At 37.5% G+C, this 23276-nt stretch overlaps 1 protein-coding gene across 1 annotated transcript in view; it reads right to left on the bottom strand.

The window, feature by feature from the left end:
• The window catches only part of ralgapa2 (Ral GTPase activating protein catalytic subunit alpha 2), a 627566-nt gene that overhangs the window by 557596 nt on the left and 46694 nt on the right, over positions 1 to 23276 (bottom strand). The window contains exon 2 of the mRNA XM_039749771.1: positions 3445 to 3555. Coding sequence (XP_039605705.1) covers positions 3445 to 3555 — 111 coding nt within the window. The remainder of the gene's footprint in view (positions 1 to 3444; positions 3556 to 23276) is intronic.

Raw genomic sequence — 23276 nt, 5'->3', positions numbered from 1 at the left:
GAAGAAGTGGCCGGGAGAGGGAAGTCTGGGCCTCTCTGCTTAAGCTGCTGCCCCGCGACCCGACCTTGGATAAGCGGAAGAGGATGGATGGATGGATGGATGGATGGATGGAAACTGTCTTTGTTTTTACTCATTGATCTTCAAGATGTCACAGAACCTCATCCATTACCATCCAAAAGGAAAGACAAACTTTTAAGAAAGGACATTAACAATTTTTCACACCTAAGTCACAACAAAGCCACAAACAGACACACTCATGATACTGTATAGTAATATCAGCAAATTACCAGTAAATACAAGAAATGAGTGCAGATCCATATACCCATATTGTTAGGTTCTCACAATGCTTTTCGGCCATCTTTTTTGGGTGAGTGACTGTTGTCTTAGGGTGTACTCACACTGGCAACTCGTTCTGTGCTCTAGCATGTTTGTCTGCATTTAACCCTGCAAAGCCTAGTTTGTTTGGCTAGTGTGATTGTTCCATGCCAGACTAAGCATACCGTACTCTGGGCTGATTGAGCCTTAGCATGGTTCAGTACCATTCGGGAAGAGTGATTGCTAAACAGGAAATAGACATGACATCAATGATGTGACAAATCAGAGAGTGGTTCTGTAAAAGGGTATCCTGCCCTACACAACTACAAAAAAAAAAACACAAAATAGGTAAAATCATCAAAAACATACATGCCGTTACTCTGTGTTTGGATCTTGTTTTGTCTTTGCACAAAAGTCGCACAATCGTGACAAAAGCATGCCCAATCCCAAAACATTAAGCCGAATGAGAGTGTAGGCCAACAGGAGAGTAGGGAGACGGGAAAATCACACTTGTGCATGGTACGGAACAAACATACCTAGTGTGTGAACACCCTTAACTTCATCTTCCTTCGAGACTGATATTTTGCACCTGTATTCCATTCCTTCCTACATAGTTTTTTTCTTAATACACCCTTGAAAATTTTTCCTATGTTCCTTCAAGCTGAAAAGTGTTTTCTTGATTTACAGCTACCTGCATGAATCTTTTTTATACTACCTCTAGTCACTTATCTTCAGCTATTTTATTTCACAAAACCTCCATTCTGCCTAGACTAAATCAACTTATTGTGCATTTTTCATATAACACCTAAACATCAGCTAAATTATCAAAACATAGCTTCACAAAAAGCTGCTACAATTTCAGCTGGCTCCCTTTGTACTTTGTTCTTGTTTACATGTTTCCCATTTGTTATTTTTCTTAAAATGCAAACTATAGCGCTAGCATGTCTTTTAAAGATTTATGTTCAGGTGACTGTATATTTTAAGTTACAGTGCATAACATTATACTATATTAACCTCCTTAGCATTATGTTTACCCCAGAAAACCTAGGGAAAAAGTTGAATTTTCAACAAGAAAAAATAATATTGCACGTAACAGAAACATGAACTATAAAAAAAATTTTAAAACTGTAGGAAGGGTATGTCAGTAGCTACTAGTGTACTAATGCAAATTTAGTACACATCCTTCGTGTAACATGTTTTGAAACAGTCACTAATCCACTGCCCAAGGTTGCAGTCAAGACAGTAGAAATTCATTTCTTTGCCCATTTTCTTTATATTTTTTCTGTTGCTGTTTGCACATTAGAGAGCTGAATGACAGTGCTTAATGGGCATTATTGTGTCATTGTAGACTACCACAGCACATGGCTTAGTGACTAACAATAATTTCTGCATTGTGAACAGTGCTTAGGGGGCCAATATCTTTCTTGTCTTTCTACTTGATCACAACATTTCGCATTTTTGCATTGCAGCTACTTGTACCATGGTAAACCATGGAGATTCGGTCTTACAGTACTGTATACATTAGTTTCACTCTCCATGTCAAAATCTGAGGACAATTCACATTGTCAACACTATCTCTTGATTTAACTATTGGTTCTATTTCAATTTGCTCTAAAACTGACTTTACAGCTTCTCGTTTACACGTCATTGTGTTCTGGCTGAAAGCTCTGCCCCATTCATAAATATTAATGAATTACCTTTGAGTGGGAAAAGATAAAGAAATACTGTATTCATTGTTTTTTGGCAGCATAATATTATTTTATCCACTAGATGGCAGCAGAACACTGTCCTGAGAAGTATTCAGGCATTAAACTGTAAAAGGGATAATTAACATCCTTAGTGTTACATTTTTTTCTCAAAAAACATGTTTTAAAAAAAATTAAAAAAAAAAAAAAGCATTACATTTTTTGGCTTGAAAAATTGCATATTTATTAAATCTGCTCTTTCTTCTGTAAAACATGTAAAACACTAAAAGTACAATGTCAGAAGTGTAGCAAGTACAATTATGCAAATCATAATAATGATAATAATAAAAATGCTAATATCATATATACTGTCAAAATGTGTCGTTGGTGTGGCATATCTTGAAGTTGGGACAACAGTAGCGTGATTCCTTGCAGAAGTTCTTTCCAGACTGATCAGCTTTTGAACTGCACACTGCACAAGTGCGACTGACACAAGCATCACTTTCGGATTTATCAGAATCACTTTCAATTTCACTGTCTGTTTCAAATTAACTGCCTGAAGACAGACAGACACTGTTTAAATCACTAGCAAGAGCATGTAACACCTAGGATGCTGAAAAACGTTTATTATAAGACACCATTATGAGGCTAGCAGAAAACGGTCTGCACCACGGCCTAGGTAACACTCAGGCCTGTCGCTTGCGCAAGAAATGCCTACATCGTTTCTCGAGCAACGCTCGGCAATAACGTTGTTGGCATTTTTATAGACCTAGTACACCTTTAGTGTATTGCTTACGCGAGACACATCTATACAGTTCCCCGAGTGATGCTCGGGACTATAGCTATTTGTGCTGTTTTTAAAGCACAGTGACACTCGGGTCTAACGCTAAGGAGGTGTTTCACTCTAGCTTAAATGTACTTACATAGAACTCTGAGTCACTCTTGGGGTTTATTGCCAATGATGTAAAGAAAAACATGAATTTAACTACTTTGCATGTTTTTCACTAGAAAAAGTTTGGTGGGTAAATCAAAATGTGACAAGAGAATCTTTTTCAGTCACTGTGTTATTGTAACACTTTCTCCAAAAAATTGGGAATAGAAAGAAAGAAAACTGTGCTTCTTTAGACCAATGACGAATGTAAAGCCTGGGAAATGTACAAAAATATATATAAATTTAGACTGCCCTGTTAAATCTTACATGTACAGTCAAAGACACAGGAGTAATGGGAAATATTGCATTTTACTGAAATACAAATTAAATGTGTAATTTTACTGCATTCTTAAAACTAATGTTTCATGTTAAATAACTAAAGTATACATAACAAAACTGGTTTTGATCTAATCAGTAGATAATCCATTATCAGTAATTCAATTCTAATACCAATTTAATTATTACTATTTTTTATTGAAAGTTAAATATGACATATAATGAATGACATTTTACCTTTTTGCTTCAAACTAGTTTCCAGTGTAATGAAATTTTCATAGAAAATAAAGTATATTTGGGAGTTGTGTGTTTCAAAGAAGTTCTTGAGTTCTCCTTTATCAAGGATATCTGCAAAGACAAAATAAAAAATAAATAAATTGAGTACAATTCACAACTGTAGAAGGACAAAACTCCTGAAAACTTTAAAGAGCCCCATTCTATTCTAAATTCATTTTAACTTTCTATTAATTATTAAAATGTGAATTTTACTGTCAAGTAGGAGCTTTTCAGAATGAAAAAATAATAGTGTTCATATGCATGTACTTTACAGATGATTAGTTCCTACACAACATTTACCAATTTAACAATTACCAATTTTTAGTCTTTTTAAAATGCATCTATACGCTGTATAAAGAATAAATGAACTGAGTAAAGCAACGTTTTCATTACAGTTTAATTCAGGCTTGAAAGGGCCTTTAACTTCTCCTGACAGGATCAGCCTCAAACAATGCAGGAAAATACTCTTATTGATGCAATAGGTAATTAAATCCAGAGAAAAACTTTTACAGCATAGGGTGTTTTTATTCCAAACAGACAGCAGCCAAGTACATAGTTTGCAGGCAGGACATAAGATCTTTTAAGTGAAGTGATCACAGTAACTACTGTTGCCGTAATCATATTCTTGTTAACATGTTGTAAATTAATTTACCCCATACCTCTTACTAGATGTTTATCAACACAGTATCTATCAGGTATGCTCTGAAAGGTTTAAGGCTGATACCAATCACCGATTTCATATTATTCCTTCAAAAAACTTTTTACACTAAGCTCCTGCATAATCAGACATAGAAGTAGACATAGAAGCCTTATGTCTTATATTAAAGTGCATTTTTATAATTAAACTATAGAACTCAGATGTTAACGGTTTTCTATTAACAAAATGAAATTCTGTATACTTATTATTTAGTACCACAAAAATATTAACATAAATACAATTTCCTTAAAATAGATATTTTAATAAAATATGAATCCATAATACACTAGCGATCAAAAGTTTTAGAACACCTCAGTTATTCTTCAAATTTAATCAGCTGAACCACAATGAATGACCTAAAATGGTGAAAAGGTAAGCAGTAAACTGCCGAAGGAAATAGGTGTCCAAACTTCTGTTAACTACTTAAAAACCCTCTGTCTGTCTTAAAGTAGAGTTGGAACAGACTGTGTTACTACACCCTCTAAAGTACTACTTGGACAGTATTACATTGTAGAAAGTTGTATATTCAAGTGAAAATGACAAGAAAACAGCAATTAACAAATGACCCAAGACACAGTATTATTACCCTTGGATCATTCCATGTCAAATCAACTAATTGGCCCATGCACTTCGGACCCAAAAAATTCCAGAAAAATTATCAGGATACCCATGTTAGTCAGGTTACACTCTGTATTTTTTTTGTTTTTTTGAAGTAAGATTAATACTTTCCAAGATATAGCCGGTTTACTACGGGGAGAGGGGTGTCAATTTTATCTGACCTAATTATTTCACAAGTCCACAGCTCAAGAACTAAACCACCAAGCAGGATCAGACTTTGCACGCTCATACACTTATTGGTATACAGTCATGTGAAAACATTAGGACACCCTTTGAAAGCATGTGGTTTTTGTAACATTTTAATAAATGGTTATTTCATCTCCGTTTCAACAATACAGAGAGATTAAAGTAATCCAACTAAACAAAGAAAACTGAAGAAAAGTCTTTTCAAGATCTTCTGTAAATGTCATTCTACAAAAATGCCTATTCTAACTGAGGAAAAAGATAGGACACCCTCACATGTATTCCCTCTTAAATTGGCTCAGATCTCACACAGGTATATCACACCAGGTGCACATAATTAGTAGATCGTTACTCTGCATGTTGAATGAGGCTTGCCCTATTTAAACCTCAGACATTTAGTTTGGTGTGCTCCTGACTGTTGAAGTGAGAGTGAGCACCATGGTGAGAACAAAAGAGCTGTCAGAGGACTTCAGAAAAAGATTGTAGCAGCCTATGAGTCTGGGAAGGGATTTAAAAGATCACAAAAGATTTTGAGATCAGCCATTCCACTGTCCGGAAGATAGTCTACAAGTGGAGGGCTTTCAAAACAACTGCCAACATGCCCAGGACTGGTCGCCCCAGCAAGTTCACCCCAAGAGCAGACCGCAAGATGCTAAAAGAGGTCTCCAAAACCCTAAAGTGTCATCTCGAGAACTACAGCAGGCTCTGGCTACTGTTGATGTAGAAGTACATGCCTCTACAATCAGAAAGAGACTGTACAAGTTTAACTTGCATGGGAGGTGTGCAAGGAGGAAACCTTTGCTTTCCAAGAGAAACATCGAGGCCAGACTGACATTTGCCAGAGATAAAGTTGACAAAGACCAGGACTTCTGGAATAATGTTCTTTGGACAGATGAGTCCAAAATTGAATTATTTGGACACAACAGCAGAGGACATGTTTGGCGAAACCAAACACAGCATTCCAAGAAAAGAACCTCATACCAACTGTGAAGCATGGAGGTGGAAGTGTCATGGTTTGGGGCTGCTTTGCTGCAGCAGGACCTGGTCAGCTCACCATCATAGAATCCACGATGAATTCTACTGTGTATCAGAAGGTGCTTGAAGAACATGTGAGACCATCAGTTAGAAAATTAAAGCTGAAGCGGAACTGGACCATGCAACATGACAATGACCCAAAACATACTAGTAAATCAACCAAAGATTGGCTGAAAAAGAAGAAATGGAGAGTCCTGGAATGGCCAAGTCAAAGTCCAGATTTGAATCCCATTGAGATGCTGTGGGGTGACTTGAAAAGGGCTGTACGTGCAAGAAACCCCTCAAACATCTCACAGCTGAAAAGTTCTGCATTGAGGAGTGGGGTAAAATTTCCTCAGACCGATGTCGAAGACTGGTAGATGGCTACAAGAACCGTCTCACTGCAGTTATTTCAGCCAAAGGAGGTAACACTCGCTATTAGGGGCAAGGGTGTCCTATCTTTTCCTCAGTTAGAATAGGCATTTTTGTAGAATGACATTTACAGAAGATCTTGAAAAGACTTTTCTTCAGTTTTTTTTGTTTAGTTGGATTACTTTAATCTCTCTGTATTGTTGAAACGGAGATGAAATAACCATTTATTAAAATGTTACAAAAAACCACATGCTTTCAAAGGGTGTCCTAATGTTTTCACATGACTGTAGTATGTGATGAAATTAAAACATTTTATCCAGATGACTCTGCACGGTCAAAGCATCTCCTTGAAACTGATCAAATGTAATGTAAGTTTTTGGCATAGCTATATTTAGGCCACAGAAATGCATATTTGTAAACAAACAAAGACTTCTGATTTTTTTCCTTAACCAGAAAATTGATAATTGTTTTCTGAAAAAGCAATAAATAGAGAAATATAGAAAACTAACTATCAGGGTTTGAACAGCAGACCTTTTAAATCCAAAAATGATTTTAGACTTAATTTTCAGAGCACCCTAATGGCATGTGGAAATATGGAAATAATTTTCAAAATATTTTAAATATTTTCTACATTGTCCCTTATTTCTCAAAACAAAAACCTTACTTTTTTAACCAAATCTTTCATTTTTATTTTCCTCCCTTTACATAGGCTGAATCAGCCATGTCTTAATAATGGTAATCATTAAATTGTCACTTAGTAAGTTATCAAAAATGTGAAACATTTTTGTCAAATGACAAAGTTCAAAGTTTACTGTCATGTGCACAGTTAAGGAAACAAGTTTCCCTGTACAATTAAATTCTTTCTTTGCTGTCCACACCAAATGACAAAACCATCATATAAAGATAAACATAAATAATAAGTAGATAGATAGATAGATAGATAGATAGATAGATAGATAGATAGATAGATAGATAGATAGATAGATAGATAGATAGATACTTTAAGTAGCAGATAGATAAGTATCCGAGGCAGCACAAAGTATAAAAACAGAATAGAAATATAAAGTGTAATGTACAGGTAGGTGTGTGATGGATAAGTCAAATACAGTTGTGTGAGATAGACAGAATGAGGTGGCCCATGGTTATAAACTCCAGTCAGTTATTCAGGAGTCTAATGGCCTTGGGAAAGAAAGAGTTCTTAAGCCTGGAAGTCCTGCATTTTATACTTCTGTACCTCCTGCCTGAGGGTAGAAGTGTGAACAGTTCGTGTTGGGGGTGGGTGGGGTCCCTGAGGATCGAGGCAGTTCTCCTGCGGACTCTGCAGTCATAGATGCTCTGCAGAGAGGGCAGTGAGGTCCTGGTGATCTTCACAGCAGTCTTTACCACTCTCTGCAGGCGTTTGTGGTCCATAGCAGTAGTGCTGCCTTACCACACGGTGATGCAGCTGTAAAAGTTGTCGAGGATCTTACTCAGCATACCAAACTTCCTCAGCCTCCTCAGAAAGTACAGCCGCTGTTGAGCCTTCTAGACCAGCTGTGTGCTGTTAAGTGTCCAATTGAGGTTGTCACTGATGTAGACGCCCAGGTATTTAATGCTGCTCAACCTCTCCACTTCAAGCCATCAGATGAACAGTGGCCAGTGAGGTCTCCTCTTCTTCCTCATGTCCATTAGCATCTCCTTCGTCTTGTCTGTGTTGAGGGTGAGGTTGTTGTCCTCACATCATGACGCCAGACTGTCTACCTCCCTCCTGTAGGTCACCTCATCCCAAACAGTGATGCGTCCTATCACTGCGGTGTCGTCTGCGAACTTTAGAATGATGTTATCTTTGTGGGAGGTGACACATACGTGGGTGAACAGGGTGTACAGGATGGGGCTGAGGATGCATCACTGTGGGGTGCCTTTGTTTGTGATAATGGAGGCTGAAAACCTATTACCAATCCTGACAGACTGGGGCCTGCCAGTTAGAAAGTCTAGGAGCCAGTCACAGAGAGTGGGGTGCTGGCCAAGTGCAGACAGTTTATAGGTGAGTTTATGGGGAATAACCGTGTTAAAGGCGGAGCTGTAGTCAACGAAGAGAATCCTGATGTAGGAGTCTTTGTTCTCCAGATGGGAGAGGGAATAATGTACTGCGGCCGTGATGGCATCTGAGGTTGACCTGTTGGACCGGTAGGCATACTGCAGAGGGACCAGTGTCCGGTATGCTGCTTTGAATGTGGGCCAGCACCACTCTCTCAAAACACTTCATGATGACTGAAGTGAGTGCTACCGGCCTGTAATCATTCAGGCAAGTGGGTGGGCTTTTTTAGAAAGGGGGATGATGATGATTCTAGTCTTATGTCCTATGTCATTTTACTGAACAGAGAATGTGATTCTCCATGGCCATAAGAGTGCCTGGTACTCAAAAATACCATTGTTACATCCTTACAGAAGATGGCAAACTCAAAGTCTGCCAGGTGTCTGGTGAAGACAGTCAATTGACACTCCGAATATTCACCACTATGTTTGGCACAAACTCAGCGAAACTGCGAGAGAAACTTTTAAGTGTCGGGTCTTAGCTAACATTAAATAAAGCTGTGGACATCGCACGAGATGGCACAAGCACAGCTGAGAACCTTTGATTCATGTAGACCGAGCAGCTCATGTGAACTGACGCAGTACGCAGACAAAAAGCAACAGCTCCAAAGAACGCTGAACAAAAACTGCATTACGCAATTGAGAAGTCAGCAAAAAAATATGAAGCGAGTGGCGCATACAAGCATATTTATTAGTGCAGCTACTGCGGAAACAAAGCACACAGTGGAAAAAGTCAATGTCCAGCTAAAGGAAGACAGTGTAAAAAAAACCCGTGCATGCAGTATGTCACGTCTCAGATAAAGAGGAAGACGAGCTGTTTATTGATGCAGTAAGAAACAAATCAATGAAAGAAACCTGTTATCTTTACAACGGTTGAAAAACACGGAATGTAACTTGAACATAACACATCCTTAAAATACGAACCTGATTGAAAGAAATAATGATAATCAAATCCTTGATGACAGAAACACTCATAACAGTCACAAAACAATTACATTGACAATCATGTCGTTATTTTTAAAATGTTCCCTTTTCTTTTTCATAACTACTTTAACACACTACTTCTCCGCTGCATAGCGCGAGTATATGTATATATATATATATATATATATATATATATATATATACTAAAAAATACCAGCAGCAGCGGAGAAGTAGTGTGTTAAAGAAGCAATGAAAAGAAAAGGAAACATTTTGAAAATAACGTAACCTGATTGTCAATGTAATTGTTTTGTCACTGTTGTGAGTGATGAGTGTTGTTGTCATATATATATATATATATATATATATATATATATATATACATATATATATATATATCTACATATATACACACACATACATACATACACACACATATATACACACAAATACATATATATATATATATATACATACATACATACACACACACATATATAAACATATATATATACATATACATACATATCTACATATATACACACACAGCTATTTCGTATCAGTGCAATACGCTATTTGTTAAAACGGTTGACTCCCGCTCTTACGTGCAATAACAAATCAAATCATGCAGTTGTCTTTGCTCATATGTCATTTTAGAGCTGGACGCCTGGCATCTTTTTTTGGCCACAAGTTCGTTTCTGTTTGGTGTGAGGTTCTGTGTTGTGGAGATTCTCAGGATGGATTGCAGGTGCTCATCACTGAGGCGACTCCTGTGTGCTGTTTTGTTAGTCTTTATCACTGAGAAGAGCTTCTCACACAGATATGTGCTACCAAACATGCACAAGGTTCGAGCCGCATGTAGACGGACTTTTTTTGTTCTTCAAAGTCACCAAAGCGCCGTGCAAACTCAGTGCGCAATAACTATAGCTTCGCAATAACTTGCAGCATCATAAGGTAGACTTGATTAATGCGGTAAATGTTCGGCAAGGCAGCTGAAGCGCTGCATTATGGGATCTGTAGTTTATTGTGTTACCAGCGCTTCATATACCCGGGCCATTAATAACAATAATACAGTATATAAAATGATCTCGGGGCGGATATAATTACACGCCGGCCGGATGTGGCCCGTGGCCCTTGAGTTTGACACATATGGACTAAATAGAACTTGAAAAGATATATTTTTCAAATGTGAGCGCAATTCAATAGAGTTGACGCCAAGACTACAGCCTGCATGCCTCAATGAGTCATCCTCCCCTCGCTCTTACTTTTTTACCGTTCATCTAATGAATACACTGAGTATGGCTTTACCAAAACAATTATTGATGGCGAATAAAGTATCCATTATTCGAGTATGTAGAGCGGGATAAATATATATACATATATATATACCCGCGTATTGCAGCGGAGAAGTAGTGTGTTAAAAAATGTAGAAAAAGAAAAGGGAACATTTTAAAAATAACGTAACATGACTGTCAATATACAGTATTTGTTTTGTGAGTGTTACTGAGTGTTGCTGTCATCAAGGATTTGATTATCATTATTTCTTTCAATCAGGTTCGTATTTGTAGGATGTGTTGTGTTCAAGTTACATTCCGTGTTTGTCAATCGTTGTAAAGATGACAGGTTTCATTCATCAATTCTTTTCTTACTGCATCAATAAACAGCTCGTCTTCTTCTTTATCTGAGACCTGACACACTGCATACACGGGTTTTTTTTACACTGTCTTCCTTTAGCGGGACATTGACTTTTTCCACCGTGTGCTTTGTTTCCACAGTAGCTGCATTTATGAATATGCTTATCAGACGCTTCATATTTTTGCTGCCTTTTCAATTGTGTAATTCGGTTTTGTTCAGCGCTCTTTGGAACTGTTGCTTTTTATCTGTGCACTGCGTCAGTTCACGTGGGCCACTCGGTGTACTTAAATCGAAGGTTCCCAGCTGTGCTGGTGCCATCTCGTGCTATGTCCATAGCTTTATTTAATGTTACCTTAGTCCTGCCACTTTCTCTCGCAGTTTCACTGAGTTTGTGTCAAACACCACCCTGACCATCTCATCTTCCTCTCCATAAGCACAGTCCTTCACCCGTGAATATTTACCCGTGGCAGTTTGCTATTGGATTGCCGCTGACGGACGGCCTTATATGGGCAGGCACTAAATTACAAACACCAGCGCAGCCTGTCTATGAACTTAATTTAAAGTGTAGGTTTACATCGTGCTTTGTTTCCGAAGTAGCAGAACTCATGAATATGGTTGTATATGTCACTCGCTCGCTTCTTATTGTTTCGCTGCCTTCTCAATTATATAATGCATGTTTTCTTGAGCGCTTTTTTGAGGTCTTCCTGGTTTTCTATGTACTGCGTGATTACGTGGAAGGCGTGATGATGTCACACGAAACTCCGCCCCCACGGCGTTGAAGCTCATCTCCATTACAGTAAATGGAGAAAACTGCTTCCAGTTATGACCATTACGCGTAGAATTTCGATATAAAACCTGCCCAACTTTTGTAAGGAAGCTGTAAGGAATGAACCTGCCAAATTTCAGCCTTCCACCCACACGGGAAGTTGGAGAATTAGTGATGAGTCAGTGAGTGAGTAAATGAGTGAGTGAGTGAGGGCTTTGCCTTTTATATATATATATATATATATATATATATATATATATATATATATATATATATATATATATATATATACAGTGGTGTGAAAAACTATTTGCCCCCTTCCTGATTTCTTATTCTTTTGCATGTTTGTCACACAAAATGTTTCTGATCATCAAACACATTTAATCATTAGTCAAATATAACACAAGTAAACACAAAATGCAGTTTTTAAATGATGGTTTTTATTATTTAGGGAGAAAAAAAAATCCAAACCTACATGGCCCTGTGTGAAAAAATAATTGCCCCCTGAACCTAATAACTGGTTGGGCCACCCTTAGCAGCAATAACTGCAATCAAGCGTTTGAGATAACTTGAAATGAGTCTTTTACAGCGCTCTGGAGGAATTTTGGCCAACTCATCTTTGCAGAATCGTTGTAATTCAGCTTTATTTTTGAAATGAAACCTGCTTAATTGTTGTAAGTAAGCTGTAAGGAATGTGCCTGCCAAATTTCAGCCTTCTACCTACACGGGAAGTTGGAGAATTAGTGACGTTGGAAAGTTCAACATGGCGGCTGACAGTGGCGTCATACCACCGAAATAAGTATGTACATTGGTTTCGGTTAGCACAGGGAAGCCGCCTACCAAATTTCGTGAGGATAGGGCCATGAATAAGAAAGTTCAATATGGCGGACGTTGTCGACCGTTATGACTGTTACGCGTAGAATTTCGAAATGAAACCTGCTTAACTTTTTTAAGTAAGCTGTAAGGAATGGGCCTGCCAAATTTCAGCCTTCTACCTACACGGGCAGTTGGAGAATTAGTGACGTTTGGAAAATTCAATATGGCGGCAGACAATGGCGTCATACCACCGAAATAAGTACGTACATCGGTTTTGGTTAGCGCAGGGAAGCCTCCTACCAAATTTCGTGAAGATGGGGCCATGAATAAGAATGTTCAATATGGCGGAGGTTGTTGACCGTTATGACCGTTACGCGTAGATTTTCGAAATAAAACCTGCTTAACTTTTGTAAGTAAGATGTAAGGAATGAGCCTGCCAAATTTCAGCTTTCTACCTACACGGGAAGTTGGAGAATTAGTGACGTTGGAAATTTCAATATGGCGGCCGACAATGGCGTCATACCACTGAAAAATGTACGTACATCGGTTTTGGTTAGCGCAGGGAATCCACCTACCAAATTTTGTGAAGATGGGGTCAGCCTTCTACCTACACGGGAAGTTGGAAAATTAGTGACATTGGAAAGTTCAATATGGCGGCCGTCAGTGGCGTCATACCATCGAAATAAGTACGTACATCGGTTTTGGTTAGTGCAGGGAAGCCGCCTACCATATTTCGTGAAGATGGGGCCATAAATAAGAAAGTTTAACATGGCGGACATTGTCGACCGTTATCGACCATTATGACTGTTACATGTAGAATTTCGAAATGAAACCTGCTTAACTTTTGTAAGTAAGCTGTAAGAAATAAGCCTGCCAAATTTCAGCCTTCTACCTACACGGGAAGTTGGAGAATTAGTGATGAGTGAGTGAGTGAGTCAGTGAGGGCTTTGCCTTTTATTAGTATACAGGAATCCCTCCTCGATCGCGGGGGTTGCGTTCCAGAACCCCCGCGACAGATGAAAATCCGTGAAGTAGAAACCATATGTTAGTATAGTTATTTTTATATATTTTAAGCCCTTATAAACTCTCCCACACTGTTAACATTATTAGAGCCCTCAAGACATTATAATAACACCCTTTAGTTAAAAGTTTAAACTGTGCTCCATGACAAGACAGAGATGACAGTTCTTTCTCACAATTAAAAGAATGCAAATATATCTTTTCTTCAAAGGAGTGTCTGCATCAGGAGAAGAGAATTTAAGAGAGAGCGCGAGCGCTCGCAAAGAAAAGCAAACAATCAAAAAATCAATACGTGTCCTTTTAAGTTTGCCGAAGCGCCGCAATAAAGCGGCATTTTTCAGAGGAGCGTCAGTATCTTCTAAGCAAACAGCCCCTCTGCTCACATCTCCTCCGTCAGGCGCAGAGAACGTCAGAGAGAGAGCGAGATTAAAGCAACAATCAAAAAATCAATACGTGTACTTTTGTGCTTTTTAATATGCCGAGCACCACAATAAAGTGGCATTTTTTAGAGGAGCGTCAGAATCTTTTAAGCAAACAGCCTCTGTGCAAACAGCACCTCTGCTCACACCCTCCGTCAGGCGCAGAGAATGTCAGAGAGGGTGAGAGAGAGGCAGAGACAAGCAAACAATCAAGCAGTCAAAAGAATAATCAAGCATATCTTATAGCATTGAGGAGTTTTAGTTAATATGTAATACATGCTCTGATTGGGTAGCTTCTAAGCCATCTGCCAATAGCGTCCATTGTATGAAATCAACTGGGCAAACAAACTGAGGAAGCATGTAACATAAATTAAAAGACACAGTGTCCGCAGAAATCAGCGAACCAGCGAAAAATCTGTTATATATATTTAGATATGCTTACATTTAAAATCCGTGATAGAGTGAAGCCGCGAAAGTCCAAGCGCGATACAGCGAGGGATTACTGTATATATATATCCCGATCTACATACTCTCAAATAGACGAACCACACACTTCTAGCGCTGATGTCCGAGGTTCCATTCCTAAGAGGGGGTGCACTGAGTGTGTACGCCTGATGAGCCCAAAGTTAGGGCAAAATACGTGTCGAGTACTCTGCATTATTTGACAGTAAAACTATTTCAATATATACATATATATACATATATATATACACACACACACACACACACACACACATATATAATTACACGCCGTGCCGGATGTGGCCCGTGGCCCTTGAGTTTGACAAATATGAACTAAATAGAACTTGAAAAGATATATTTTTTGAAATGTGATCGCGCAATTCAGATAAGAGTTGACGCACTACAGCCTACATCCTCCTCGCTCTTACTTTTTACCGTTCATCTAATGAATACACTGAGTATGGCTTTACCAAAACAATCATTGATGGCGAATAAAGTATCCATTATTCGAGTATGTAGATCGGAATATATATATATACACCCGCGTATCGCAGCGGAGAAGTAGTGTGTTAAAAAAGCTAGAAAAGAAAAGGAACATTTTAAAAATAACGTAACATGACTGTCAATATACAGTATTTGTTTTGTGAGTGTTACTGAGTGTTGCGGTCATCAAGGATTTGATTAGCATTATCTCTTTCAATCAGGCTCGTATTTGTAGGATGTGTTGTGTTCAAGTTACATTCCGTGTTTGTCTATCGTTGTAAAGATGACAGGTTTCATTCATCGATTCGTTTCTTACTGCATCAATAAACAGCTCGTCTTCTTCTTTATCTGAGACCTGACACACTGCATGCACAGGTTTTTTTTTGTTTTTTTTACACTGTCTTCCTTTAGCGGGACATTGACTTTTTCCACCGTGTGCTTTGTTTCCGCAGTAGCTGGATTTAATATGCTTATCAGACGCTTCATATTTTTTGCTGCCTTTTCAATTGTATAATTGGTTTTGTTCAGCGCTCTTTGGAACTGTTGCCTTTTATCTCTGCACTGCGTCAGTTCACGTGAGCCGCTCGGTGTACATGCAACGAAGGTTCTCAGCTGTGCTGGTGCCATCTCGTGCTATGTCCGTGGCTGTTTTTAATGTTACCTTAGTCCTGGCACTTAAAACTTTCTCTCGCAGTTTCGCTGAGTTTGTGTCAAACACCACCCTGACCATCTCATCTTCCTCTCCATAAACACAGTCCTTCACCCGTGAATATTTAGTGGGAGTTTGCTATTGGATTGCTGCTGACGGACGGCCTTATATGGGCAGGCACTAAATTACAAGCGCCAGCGCAGCCTGTCTATGAACTTAATTTAAAGTGTAGGTTTACATCGTGCTTTGTTTCCGAAGTAGCAGAACTCATCAATATGGTTGTATATTTCACTCGCTCGCTTCTTATTGTTTCGCTGCCTTCTCAATTATATAATGCATGTTTTCTTCAGTGCTTTTTTTAGGTCTTCCTGGTTTTCTATGTACTGCGTGATTACGTGGAAGGCGTGATGATGTCACACGAAACTCCGCCCCCACGGCGTTCAAGCTCATCTCCATTACAGTAAATGGAGAAAAACAGCTTCCAGTTATGACCATTACGCGTAGAATTTCGATATAAAACCTGCCCAACTTTTGTAAGGAAGCTGTAAGGAATGAACCTGCCAAATTTCAGCCTTCCACCCACACGGGAAGTTGGAGAATTAGTGATGAGTCAGTGAGTGAGTGAGTGAGGGCTTTGCCTTTTATTAGTATAGATTAATCATATTTGAAATACAAAATAAATAAGACAATCACAAAATACATTTCTGTCTTCTTAATGTAGACATATTCTGTCAGAAGATCCAGATTGAGACTTATTCTATGCACATCTATTTCAAATAACACGTTTGATAGTCTTCGTAGACTAAGGTATACAAATTAGATAACAATATGAAATACAAAGTTCATGAGAAAATAAGAAAATAATAGGAAATGAAGTGGTGTAAATGGGAGACTAAAAGGGAGGTAGAAAAACTTTGAAGTGCTGGGTACAGGGCACTGTGTTAGTGAAGTACGCATGTCCTCTCTATTTCTGAATGGCACTTCTTCTGGGTACTTCTTCAAACACGAGTTTTCATTAACTGTTTTTGTTTTCCCCCTATACTGGCCCTTAATGTGTCAGTGTTAGTGTGTTTGTGTGTGTGTGTGTGTGTACTAGTGCTCCACTGGGTGTTGGTCACATTCATCTGCTCATTGTTGCCACAGTGTTTAACATGTACCTGTGACAATGAACAACTTAAGCAGGTTAAAAGATGAATGGATGGATGGAGGAATGAGGACTAAACGTCACATAACCTAAAACAACCTACAAGAAAAATGTGTTAAAACTGACTTTGTCAATATGCATTTTAACAGTTAGATCTTTGGTTAGAATAATAGATTCAATAAAAGGATGGAATAATTTGACATTGACCTTTTCTTCAAACTGGTTATCTCTGAGAATGTTCTTTATTCTAAATGACGAAATAAGAACTTATTTCAATAAAATATAGACTTAGTTGGATCATTAAATTATACATTTATGTGCCAAAATAAATATCATCATATTTTATCACCATAACTAATCTTTACAAAGTCACTTGAAAGTACGTCTCCATGTTATGCAGGTTCACTTTATAAATAAGTAAGCAGATTATGACAACTCTCTCTTGATTCACTTTTAAATGTACATATTCAGAAGGTAACTACATTTTATTGAACATTTTCATATTCATATATTCTTTACTTGTCTGAAAGCCTGTTATCCACAAATGCATTTAGTAAGAAAACACATTGATATTAATACAAAGACAGCATTTGTTACAAACAATACATATTCTTTACTCATTGAATCAACTGATCAGGATTAGAAAATGCCCTTGACGAAAAATTTGTGTAAGGAGAACTTACTCTTTTGGGAATGACTTAACAGATCTGATCTTCCTGAAATGCAGGAAACATCTGAGTATAATCAAGAGCGTCAAAAAATGTGACTTGCTCAGATAAGGACACTGTTATTTTACTACTGGAGTTTCAATTATATGCTGTCATCAGCAGAAAGCTGTTTGTGAACTCATCTTTTGAATTAAACTGGTTTCTGCATTTTAGGAAAATGAAGTTAGCACTGTTTGGATGTTTTTATTTCCAGGAATTCATGTATATCATTTAGCATGTCCTTGCTTTATATTTGTGTTTGTTGATTGCAAGATTTTACCCAATAGCGATCTGAAATTAAAAATTTATGTTGACTTTTTGGCTGTGAAACATCACTAAAGTTGGCTCCCAACAGCCTACCCATATATTTTTTGTAAAAAAGTAAAATAGCTTCCACATTTTTTAGGATCTGAATCCACCTTCAGCACTATTAACTTACAGAGCTCATGTGTCATATTCTTCATTCTTAGCAGAGTTTAGCAAAATGTTATCAGAATGTAATATTAATTATAACAATGTAATCTTGCGGGATGACTTACATTTTTATAGATATGAAATTAAAGAAGCTTAGCATACATATATATTTTGTGTCAGTTGAGTCTGCTGGGTTTTACAAAAAAATCTATTACTTATGTTAGTAACAATTCTCTCTTTTTCTCCCTCTTATATTTAACTATTTTAAAATTAAATGTTTTGATCTGTTTTTGTCCATGCTGACATACAGTGGGTACGGAAAGTATTCAGACCCCCTTCAATTTTTCCCTCTTTCTTATATTGCAGCCATTTGCTAAAATCATTTAAATTAATTTTTTCCCTCATTAATGTACACACAGCACCCCATATTGACAGACAAAAAAAATAATTTTTGAAATTGTTGCAGATTTATTAAAAAAGAAAAACTGAAATATCACATGTTCCTAAGTATTCAGACCCTTTGCTCAGTATTTAGTAGAAGCACCCTTTTGAGCTAATACAGCCATGAGTCTTCTTGGGAAAGATGCAACAAGTTTTTCACACCTGGATTTGGGGATCCTCTGCCATTCCTCCTTGCAGATCCTCTCCAGGTCCTTCAGGTTGGATGGTAAACGTTGGTGGACAGCCATTTTTAGGTCTCTCCAGAGATGCTTAATTGGGTTTAGGTCAGGGCTCTGGCTGGGCCATTCAAGAACAGTCACAGGGTTGTCGTGAAGCCACTCCTTCATTATTTTAGCTGTGTGCTTAGGGTCATTGTCTTGTTGGAAGGTAAACCTTCGGCCCAGTCTGAGGTCCTTAGCCCTCTGGAGAAGGTTTTTGTCCAGGATATCCCTGTACTTGGCCGCATTCATCTTTCCCTTCCATTGCAACCAGTCGTCCTGTCCCTGCAGCTGAAAAACACCCCCACAGCATGATGCTGCCACCGCCATGCTTCACTGTGGGGACTGTATTGGACAAGTGATGAGCAGTGCCTGGTTATCTCCACACATACCGCTTAGAATTAAGGCCAAAAAGTTCTATCTTGGAGTTTGCTAAAAGACACCTGAAGGACTCTGAGATGGTGAGAAATAAGATTCTCTGGTCTGATGAGACCAAGATGGAAAATCCACCATGAGGATCAGTGAAAGGTTTAAACAGCATTTTATCTGTGAAAATCCAGCAGGCAGAGCAGTGAAAGATTGAAATGGAGTCTAATCTGCAACAAATCTGCATTCAGATCCAGGTCCAGACTTGGTGACAATCCATCCATCTATTCTTTAAAAACTCGCTTTAAACTGAGCAAGGTTGAAAGGGGTGCTGGAGCCTATCCCACCAAGCATATGGCAATCCCTGAACAAGGCACCAGTCCATCACAGGGTGAAAACACAAATATACACAAACACACACTTTGCTAATTTAACATCAGCAATCTGTATAACCTGCATGTCTTTGGAACTGTGTCAGGAAATTTAAGCACCTAGAGAAAACCCACGCTGAAATGAGTAGAACATGCAAACTAAACACAGAGAGGACACAGAATATGAACCTTAGTCTTCTTACTGAAAGGCAACAGTACTATCACTGAACCATCTTGCCGTCCTCAAACAGCAACAATCTCTTAAATTGCGTAATTCAGTTGAATAATGTTAAAGACTTTTATTGATTTTCACATACACATGAATGTGATGTGTGTTTTTCAGACTTACAACCTCACTGAGAAAATTGAGTAAATTTCTTTTGTACAAAATGCAAACAATAAAAATAATAAATTTTATTTAATTGTGCCTTTCAAACCATTCAAGGGCACATTACAAGATAAAAGAATTAAATGGTACCAACACTCTAGATAGATATTCTGTAAAAATACACACAACCGAATTCCATCATTTTCATATTTTATGCATCAAAATGTTAATGTAAAACATTTTCTAATACTACTTGTATACAATAAGAACACAACTTGCCATTAATGATAAAGAAACACACTTATTAATTGTACTTGATAGTAATATTAATATAAAATTGTGCATTTAAACAATTTATATATATATATATATATATATATATAAGAGCCAATCTTGTTTAATGTTAATGTTAAAATGAACTTGAGGGCTTAATGTTTTTAGAATGTGAGTTTCTTATAAAACTAAAGAGTTAATATATGATTCTGGTAAACACAAAAAGGTAACTTGAAATGGAAATTCTGCTCAGCTTTATTTTATCACCAGTAATTAAATTTTATTCAGCCTTTAGTTATCTAGAAACATAATTATTTGTTTGCCTTGTTTTCAATGGGATAGTAATGGCATACAATTTTTTGACCATGCATTTTTGATGAATGAACATATGACTGTATCCAATATAGAGAACTTATAAGAGAAACTCAAAGAAACATAAGTTACACAAACTTTAAACAGAAACATAAAAAAACTTTTCTTTTGTATTATCAATTTTTTTCTTTTTATTTTTGTGTGATAACTGTTTTGTTTTGAATTTTTACTAACACTAGTGTCCACAAGTTACACTCATTTCCTAATCCCCATGGGAAACCAGAAGCGGCTACAATATCAGTAGTTATTGTTTTGGAAACATTTTGACATTCTTTTTAACTTTCTCATATACAAAGTATAGGCAAATTATTGTAACTGTCCAAAAATTCGATGTCGAGATTTTGATGAATCTCAATGTTTTAGACCTCCTTGACTTTCCCTTAAACGAATTATAGGAAATGTACTGGAATCCTCCAAAATTTCCACTTCATCCTACTTCCCCAGTCCCAGTCCTTTAAACATGCAAAAGCCCTGGAAAGTGATATTGAAACCTGGGAAGTTTTATTGGCTCAAAACAAAAAAGTGTGACCTGATAAAACACCTTGAATCTATTGCAATGCTCACCAAGCATTCCCTTACAGTAATACTAGATTAAGAATCATAAGCACCAGTACAGCTTGAAATTTTGTTGGGGCGAGGAAACACACAAAAAAAAAAAAGAACCACACACAAACAAAAAACACTTTCAGGCACCAATCAACCAAGCATCACATCTTCTTATAATGAATTATGATTAATTGCTTTGACAATTATGGTTGATGAATTGCCCGACTTAGTATGCTAATTATTTTATCTGTGCTGACAATCATTGTGTTTACATGTGTTTAAATAGCCCAGTTATTCACAATAACCTTACAGTTTTTCTATAAGGACATGTAAACCCTTATTCCAATTAGATAAATCGAGTTATTGGATCTGAGAAACCTGATTATCAGAAGCAGATTTCTCTGTGAATAACTAGATTATGTGGCCATGTAAACTCTTAACTGAATTACTGTTAAGGATTTTGTAGTCTCTGTATGTCTGTTGCACTCTGTCAGCCTGCACATGTATTTACTTCACACATGCTTTCAGCAGCTATGGGTAAAAAAGTCCACAAAATAAATTCCTAGAGGCAAATGTTCGGGCTATCGCATTATTCCTTTTATGTTAATACAGTGCTAAACTCAGCAACAGAATCTTAAGAGCAGAAGGGTAACATGTTAAAAGTAATGAGTGTTACATAGTCTTTTTTTTAAATAACAAGTAACCTAACAAAATACTTATCTTACTGTAGCAGTAGATGTAGGCAAAGAAGCACAAGTACTGGGTCCTTTGCAGGGCTCAGTTGCATGGCCAAGCAGAAGAGTGTGCTGTGTGAATTTAGGTAAGAGAAACATATAAATAATGGATTACTTTGACTAAACATTTATAAAACACAAGAAAACACTCACAGGCACCAGACTTTTCTTCAGATTCATGGTCGCCAATGATGACATTCAAGTCATTTTTGTGTAGTTTAATGATGTCGGAGTGTTTTGACAAAGGAAAACTCCAGAAGATTACTTGTTCATGTTAACACAAATTATTAAGTAACAGGTATCTGCCATGAGCAGGTTATTCCCCTTAACCCAGTTTTGTATTGGCATGTAAATGCACTAAACGACGAAGATGATGATAAACTTGGCCTTAGGGAATGTCCTTAAGATGCGCACTGTATTACTGATACAATAAAGTCTCCCCTTTGAGATATATTCATTATGTTGGTACAAAATTACCCCAAACCTTACCATACTGAAATGAGCACTTGAATCGCCCAAACTTATATGAAACACACATCTGTGGATTAAAAAAATGTGTTTATGTTTTGACATTTGAAAAAGAAAAATTAAATCATACAATGCTTAATTTTTTGTTGCTTTCTGCCATTAATAAGCATAAATCATTATTCTCCATTCTGAGATACATATATATTATATATATATAATATATGTATATATATATCTATATATATATATATATTATATATATATATCTATAGATATATATATTTATATATAGATATATATATCCATCTATTTATATATATCTATACTAATAAAAGGCAAAGCCCTCACTCACTCACTCACTCACTCACTGACTCATCACTAATTCTCCAACTTCCCGTGTGGGTGGAAGGCTGAAATTTGGCAGGTTCATTCCTTACAGCTTCCTTACAAAAGTTGGGCAGGTTTTATATCGAAATTCTACGTAATGGTCATAACTGGAAGCAGTTTTTCCATTTACTGTAATGGAGATGAGCTTCAACGCCGTGGGGGGAGTTTCGTGTGACATCATCACGCCTCCCACGTAATCACGCAGTACATAGAAAACCAGGAAGACCTCAAAAAGCGCTGAAGAAAACATGCATTATATAATTGAGAAGGCAGCTAAACAATAAGAAGCGGCGAGTGACATATACAACCATATTCATGAGTTCTGCTACTTCGAAACAAAGCACGATGTAAACCTACACTTTAAATTAAGTTCATAGACAGGCTGCGCTGGCGTTTGTAATTTAGTGCCTGCCCATATAAGGCCGTCCGTCAGCGCAATCCAATAGCAAACTGCCACTAAATATTCACGGGTGAAGGACTGTGCTTATGGAGAGGAAGATGAGATGGTCAGGGTGGTGTTTGACACAAACTCAGCGAAACTGCAGAGAAAGTTTTAAGTGCCAGGACTAAGGTAACATTAAATACAGCCATGGACATAGCACGAGATGGCACCAGCACAGCTGGGAACCTTCGATGCATGTACACCGAGCGCTCACGGAACTGACGCGAGTGCACAGATAAAAGCAACAGTTCCAAAGAGCGCTGAACAAAACCAATTACACAATTGAAAAGGCAGCAAAAATATGAAGCGCCTGATACATATAAGCATATTCATAAATCCAACTACTGCGGAAACAAAGCACACGTTGGAAAAAGTCAATGTCCCGCTAAAGGAAGACAGTGTAAAAAAAACCCGTGCATGCAGTGTGTCAGGTCTCAGATAAAGAAGAAGACGA

Source organism: Polypterus senegalus, chromosome 3 (assembly GCF_016835505.1).
Source record: "Polypterus senegalus isolate Bchr_013 chromosome 3, ASM1683550v1, whole genome shotgun sequence".
NCBI lineage: Eukaryota > Metazoa > Chordata > Cladistia > Polypteriformes > Polypteridae > Polypterus > Polypterus senegalus.
Note: the sequence above shows the minus strand (reverse complement) of the source record. Positions and strands in the feature narration are given on the sequence as shown.